Genomic DNA, 7,500 nt, shown 5'->3' on the forward strand with positions numbered 1-7,500 from the left:
CACAGAGAACTTAAGATAGTAAAGATGCTTTTAATTTAAGATTCAAGTTTTAAAATTCCTTTTTATCTTCTGACCAGCTGTAGTTAAATTAATAAAACTTAAGAGCTACAAAAATTGTCCCAAGCTGTATGATCGGATGAGGTATATTAGCTAGGTAAAAATTGTCTGAGTTTGTAGCTGAAAGAAGTACCACCAAACAGAGTTACTATTTTGGTCATTGCATTACAACAAATTTAATCATTATAGTCAATCTGTCAATTTATAGATTGTCTGAAGTCTACTTTTGCAGTAAGCCTGAAGAATCAGCTGCCAAGGAAGGCAGCATCCTGAGGGTTTCTCGTGACCTAGACCTTGAGATGATGCAAATTCTTTAAAGTACTCTGTTTGCTGTCTTTTCTGTGAAGTTCACATATTGCCAGTGCAGTCATTTTCCAACCACTGCTTTCAGTATGGGTGCTGCATTTTAACTAAATAAACATCTGCAATTGAAATGCAATGTGAAATGGAGGGGGAGAGGAACCCAAAAAAACCTCCAAAACAAACAAAACCAAACCCAGAGTAACTACAAGATATTTTAATTTCCCAGCTTTTATTAGAGACTTTTGCTGTGGACTCATGACTGTAAAATTCTCTTCCTACAAGCTTCTGCAAAATTGTGGAATTGTGGTATTCACAGGGCATTAAGAATTTTCAAAATATATTCTTCAAAGATTTGTACTAATTGTTGCGAAGTTACATGACTGCTGATTGTAAAAAAGGACCAATGTGCATTTTTGCATGGGTGATAAGAGGGAAGTATTTAATTTTCCAGGCTTTAGGTATTATACCGTGAAATGAGACTCCTTTTCACGTGATGGCTAATCCAGTCGTAATAGCTGGCGATTTTTGTATACACACCAGGGTGACCTGCCTCCCCACAGTTCTCACCCCAACTCACAACACCCCAGACATACGCCACATTTTCTGCATCAAAACAGACCAGAGGTCCTCCTGAATCGCCTTTGCAGCTGTCTGTAGAGCCATCATAAGTACCTGAAGCAAACAAAGAAATAAAAGACAACAAAATAAGTTCATATACACTCTAGCACACAAAACAGAGCTCAGGAGTTTTTTCAGGTCCTTGTCACTTCCTGACAGATGTCTGCTTAATGGTCACCAGTAAAAGGGGTTCCTGACCTCTTTGGTCTCTTACTTCTCATTTCTTTTTAAGTCTGGGCCCTCTCTTTACATTTGTGGCTGGCCCAAATTCTCCTCATTTGCTCTGATGTCAGTGATGTGGGTCTTGTTTTACCCTGTGCAACAGAGAATTCAGCCATATCACCTATTATACCATTAAAAGTAGCTCTCAAAAAGTGAACAAAAGCATGCTGTAAAAGGTAAAAAGATTTGTAGGCTGATTCCTGTGGCGATGAAGGTATCATGCTATGTGTATGCCTACATGCCTGCATTTGGCATCCCCTCTACCCAGTAATTTGTTGGCCAGTTTCATCTGTGCACAGCTGTACGGAGAGGCAGAGGCCTCAAAATTTTCTCTACCAGCTTTATTAAAATAGGTTGAGAGCATGTGGATGCTGGGATGGGAGATAGAGCAACTGTCTGTATGTGCTCTCGTTGAAAGGTCTTGGTCAGAGTGTGGACCTTTCGCAACACTAGATAGCAGCCCTGAGGCACAAGTGTCTAGGATCCTGCACTCTTTGTAAGTTTCAGTGCTCACAGAACTACTTGTTTGCAATACAGCACTCTCAAAAAAAGGAATTAAGAGTGAAAGATGCAATCTAAACAGAAATACTGTTGCAGACCTAGAATATGTTCTATGCTTTGTCTTATATCCTCAGTAAACATTTACTAATTTCTAACACCCTTGCTACACTTTTCTGCTGTGTTGATTGACCTTGTATGAAGGAGACTATACTATGCATGAGTCTCCAAGTTTTAAAAATGTAACATCTTTCTTCAGTCCCTACGTTACTGAGAAAGAGTTTTGTGAACTTTTCAGAGTTGGAATTACTAATCCTGTAAAAGAAGATTTCATTGGCCTGTATTCAATTCAATTAATATTTGCTTGTGTAACTAACTGCTTCGGATACTAGCTTTTAATTCCCAAGTTTGTATTTGCATCAGGGAGCAGAAGCTAACCCCAGATACCTCTTTTATGATGTTTCCCCATATGATACTGTCTTGGTTCCCTTCTGGTAAAGTATGATCACTTGAAATATCTTGAAGATCAAGAAGATAAGTTATGGAACTTGCACAGTAGACAAACCTAGTATCTTACACTCATGCTGAATTTATCACAAATTATTTGGCTTTTATGTCTATTTTACTGTCAAGACAATATTTATATAAATTACTTTACTTTTTGATTTAAAGAACACTTGAAACTATCTGTCCTGTAACTTGAATGCTCGTTGCTCTTTTAGTCACGTATTTGGCAATACTTTTTGTTACTTGAGAAGCAAAAAATGTGTATTCAAAATCCTTATTTTAGGACTAGGAGTGACAACCAGTTTCTTGGCCAAACTAATCCTAGTTTGAAAAGTTAATCATATTTTTCCTGGGGTAGTGTAGTAATAGCAAATGTCTAAGCAGATGAGTAGTCACCGTCTAAGTAACATGACTACTAATGTTCTCTAAGACAGGCATGTGCTTAAATATGTTGCCGAATCAGAATCAAATATAGTAAAGGTAGGAAGTTCAGTGGGCTGTAAAGTGCTTGAGTGTTTAGAAAACGTAACTCAAATTGCATGTCAAAATTTGCCCTCATAATCATAGAAACTTGGCATACAGTCTTCGTAACTCTGTTTATAAGTAGGTATGTAATGGTGGATGCATCTAGACTCCAGTGGCTAGCATTTTGCTAATGGTGATAATGTTGCAATTGGTTTATTGGCTTTCCCAAGTCTAAAAGATTCCCAGCCTGTATGTCTGACCTTATAAACAGTGAGTTTGATGCTAGAGAAATTATAGTAAGAAAACTGATGCTTGCCTGCACATGCCATTTGTTTAAAAAATCGTCCTGGATACAGTTCGGAACAATTATGAAATAAATTAACATTGCCCCACTTGAGGATATATTGCTTGGTATAACCTAGAAAAGAAAATAATAAACTTTTCTAAATTAAAATGGTATGTACATATTAGACACTTTTAATATCATAAATTGAAAGTTATATATTTACTTATCTACCAAATATAATCTTCAGTATTATAAACCAGAGACCTTAAACTGCCAGTAACACCCCATATGAATTGCAATACATTGGTCATAAAAGCAGAGTGGTTTAATTGCAGTGTTAAATACAGTACTTTCATTTTGTGACATTCTCACCCTTTCCCTTTCCTTGTCTTCCTCATTTTTTTCCTGTGTTTTCCATATCAAGGTTTTCAGACACTGAGAAACGGGTATATTACTTTCTATGAAATGGATACACATCTCTGATCATCCTTGTTATTTTTTTTTCCCCCTCCAATTCTACTCTGTCTTTTTGGGATGAGATATTGGGACGAGATACTGAAGATACATGTATTCACACGGTTAAGGAGACACTCAGATTTGCTAGTAAATCCCAATTTCGTATTTGCTTTGTAGACTGCTACTGAGAATGGACAGGAAAAGCCCCACAAGATGTGTTACCTCCAATGCCAGGCTGTAATCACAACAGTACAAAACAAATGCTTCCCAAATCTGAAAGTTTGATTACATTTGGCTTACCTGTCTCTGTGCAGCCTTCTCTGGACTAAACTCAAACACAACTGAGACAAGATGTGCAGAGTTTCCTAACTGGTGGCTGCAGCTCAGATCCTCTTGGACAGAGGGCAGGCTGTGACTACGGGTCACTATGGGCTACTAACCACACTTGTTAAATATTGCTACCAGGTTTCCACAGCTGATATAAATCCTAGATTGGCAAAAGGAACATTTCTTATTGTCAAGGTAGTTTCCCACCAGGGGTGTGCTCCAGATTGATATACTAAGCAGCTGAAGCAGCAGAGGAAGAAGTACAGAGAAGAGAACCAACAGTGATAGCTAAATACTGAACCACAGCCTATGTTTTCTGTACTCAGTCTCTTCCGAGTACTTTGTGCATAACTACTCTCCAGTCTTTTTAATATGAAAGCTTACCACAACCAGAAAACACATGATACAAACAATAAATTCTTTTAGTAAGCACCAAAGCAAATACCTTTCTCTAGTCCCCATCCAGAAATCTTGCATCTGTCACCAGCCTTGAACATATGCTCTGACCAGGGGATACAGGCAGGTGTGCTGTAATCCAGGGAGCATTCTCCTTTCCCAGAACCTCTCAGCTCCAGCAAAGCAATGTCATTTTCATAAGTTGATGCATTATAATTTTCATGGATTATCAGTCGGTTTAGTCTTAAAGTATCTGTCTCTCTGTCATACAGTATTGTGTCCAACAATCCGACCCAGACACGGTACAGATGAACTCGATTTGCCCTTGAAAAACACAGTGAAATGGAAGATGTTTTGGTACTTAACACAGGCACTGTACTTTTCAAGTAGTTGTAAGCTTTTGCATTTTATCAAATTTTTTCTAGAATAAAAATTGTTATTATATAGATACAGTTTCTTTCTGGTGATGTCTTTCTGATGTCCATGTTTTTCTGAAGTATAGCAGATGCAAGGCAGATGATGCTAACTGCACTGCAGCTAATACAGAAAAACTGTTAAAGGCCAGGCTCTGTGGTTAGTGCTGTGACAAGAAGCAGGTGTTTATGCCTTTCTGATATCAAGTGAAAGGAGAGTGAGCAGATGTGGATGGGCTGCTGGGACTGGCAAAACTTCCCTGTCTTCTTCTTGCTTGTTCTGTGGCGTATGTGACCCCAGGCACAATGTCAGGGAACAGAACCTGGACTTCCCCAAGGCAGAGATGGGGAAGAGAGGAGGTCCCTTATATCTTCCTTTCAAAGTAGTTATGGCAAACTTTTCCTGCCTGCCTACAATCTGACTGAAGAATGCTGTGTCTTTTCAAACTCATTGTTGCATTTTCATCTTTCTATTCACTGCCAAAATATTCTACTTTCTGTGAATTTTCCCCGTCATTAATGTAAGTCAGTGTTTTAAATTGTTTAGGCAAATAAGAATTAGTAAACAGGTAGCTAAGAAAGGGAATAATAACTAAATCAATCTTTCAGACTTGCAAGAAAAAATAATTTCCCAGTTTGTTGTTTTTACCTGACACAGTGTGCAGCAGTCAGAACCCAACAGCCACCAATATAAACCCCTCCACAGTACACTGTTGCACCTTCATTGCTAGTATCTTTAATTGCCACTTGCCAAGGGAATTCACCCTATTCAAACAACAAACACCCAAATAATTAGAAATCATAGTAATTGTACTACTTTTAGTGCATAAAGAGAAACACATTTCTTGATGTCACCTCACCTCCAATTGACTATATCTAACTGTAAATAAAACATCTGCTGTGCAGAACTGTGAATCAAGCTCCATCAGATATAAGGGATAAATATACTAAAACACAGTAATTTTATTCAGTCTTCTGACTCTGTGCAATGCCTCCTCCATTGAGGTTTTTGTCATGATGCCCCTTATAGCCAGAGAAACAGATATAAAATCCGACCTGGTATGATCAAGTATAGCATTTTTGACTGTGTTCTGTTTCAAAGGCACAAATTTAAATTCCATCTCATCAGAATTCTTATTTCTACCTATAGTATTAGGTATTTTGCTGAATCATTTTCAGTGTGTACTTGTACTGTAATGCTCTCTATTTTGCAAGCCCATGTTTTACTTTATCCATTGTGCCTCTCTTTCCTTCAGTGCAATGTCACTACTGCTGTAAAATATGAAATCACTGTTGTAGCTGACTTGATTATTTCTGTACATTTTAACAGAAGGACAGTAATACCTATTTAAACTGATGATGAATTAATTCATAGATGGTAATGTTATTTTTTACCTTTCTTGCAGTCTCTCCACCTATAATTCTTTTCCGGCGAGTTAGTGTGTGATTTGTAAGACCGCAGTGTACTTTGGGAAGAAGTGTCTTTATCATTTTTCTCTCTTTAACAAAAAGGAAAAATGTATCTCAGAAGTCATGTATCCATTCTCTCTATTTGTAGACAGGTTTATCTTGAAAAATTAGTATTGTGAATATGCCAGTAGCAGGAAAGCAAAACCCAAAAATTTTGGCATCTGTTTTTGCTTTGAAAATTGCTTCTATTTTAGCATCACATTATTTCTCTTCATTTCCCACTGCTGCTTGAATTCAGGAGAATAATTTTAAAGCAGTTCCCCTAGACTTGCTGAGAGTATGCCTCCACCAGTTGCCAAAACATGCAGATGTGGCTCCTCAGACAGGATGAATTATTATGGCATTACTGAAATTAGTAGAAAGCAAGACAAATAGTAAGTCTCAGTAAATCACAAAGTCCAGATATCTGAGTGTTCTGGATCTGGCCAGCTGGCTGGTAGCTAGAATGCCACTAATAGGAGGGTATGCTGCTGGTTTTGGAGGGTTAGTTACACTTACCTTCATCCATACTGTGATTTTCAGCCCTTATCTTTGCCTTGTCTTTACCTGTAGTAGAGTAACAAAATACTAAAAATAGTATCCTCAACAGAAAAAATAGTGTCCTCAACATAAAAAGGACATGGAGCTGCTGGAGCAAGTCCAGAGGAGGGCCACGAGCATGATAAGAGGACTGGAGCACCTCCCGTATGAAGACAGGCTGAGAAAGTTGGGGCTGTTCAGCGTGGAGAAGAGAAGGCTGCGTGGAGACCTCATAGCAGCCTTCCAGTATCTGAAGGGGGCCTATAAGGATGCTGGGGAGGGACTCTTCATTAGGGACTGTAGTGGTAGGACAAGGGGTAATGGCTTTAAACTTAAACAGGGGAAGTTTAGGTTAGATATAAGGAAGAAGTTCTTCACAGTGGGGGTGGTGAGGCACTGGAATAGGTTGCCCAAGGAAGTTGTGAATGCTCCAACCCTGGAGGCGTTCAAGGCCAGGCTGGACAGAGCCTTGGGCGACATAGTTTAGTGTGTGGTGTCCCTGCTCATGGCAGGGGGGTTGGAACTAGATGATCTTAAGGTCCTTTCCAACCCTAACTATTCTATGATTCTATGATTGAATATATGTTTGTCTGACAAAATCCTGGGACACGTTTGAAATGCATAAGGGCACACCATTTCACATGGACAGCAATACTCACTCAGCCTGGTGCTGCTGTTTCCTTTCCTACTATAGACTCTTTGGCTGCATCAGCCTACAAATAACCTATATCCAGCAGATACCAATTTTTAATTGCATGACATCTAATCTGCTTCCCATGCCTAGGGAGCCCTTCTGCAAAGAAACCCTGAGAAAATGCTTTTTGGGGGGAGGTTTGATCTCTAAAGCAATATCCCATTCTCCACCAGGAAACAATAGAAATTCCTCCTCCTGCCCCATCATCTTTTTTGGGCTTTCTAAAGAACCAAAGAAGCATTAGGCAATAGGAATTCCCCCCCCCCAAA

The 7,500-nt window shown here is 38.9% G+C and overlaps 1 protein-coding gene across 1 annotated transcript in view; it reads right to left on the reverse strand.

Moving 5' to 3' along the window:
* Positions 1 to 814: 814 nt before the first annotated feature.
* The window catches only part of CFI (complement factor I), a 14,687-nt gene continuing 8,001 nt past the window's right edge, over positions 815 to 7,500 (reverse strand). Inside the window, exons 7-12 of the mRNA XM_010011351.1 lie at positions 6,517 to 6,564; positions 5,944 to 6,047; positions 5,198 to 5,313; positions 4,185 to 4,459; positions 2,987 to 3,088; positions 815 to 1,032 (exon numbers count right to left, since the gene is read on the reverse strand). Of these exons, the coding sequence (XP_010009653.1) occupies positions 815 to 1,032; positions 2,987 to 3,088; positions 4,185 to 4,459; positions 5,198 to 5,313; positions 5,944 to 6,047; positions 6,517 to 6,564 (863 nt within the window). The remainder of the gene's footprint in view (positions 1,033 to 2,986; positions 3,089 to 4,184; positions 4,460 to 5,197; positions 5,314 to 5,943; positions 6,048 to 6,516; positions 6,565 to 7,500) is intronic.

This window comes from Nestor notabilis, unplaced genomic scaffold, assembly GCF_000696875.1.
Source record: "Nestor notabilis isolate BGI_N333 unplaced genomic scaffold, ASM69687v1 scaffold22513, whole genome shotgun sequence".
NCBI lineage: Eukaryota > Metazoa > Chordata > Aves > Psittaciformes > Psittacidae > Nestor > Nestor notabilis.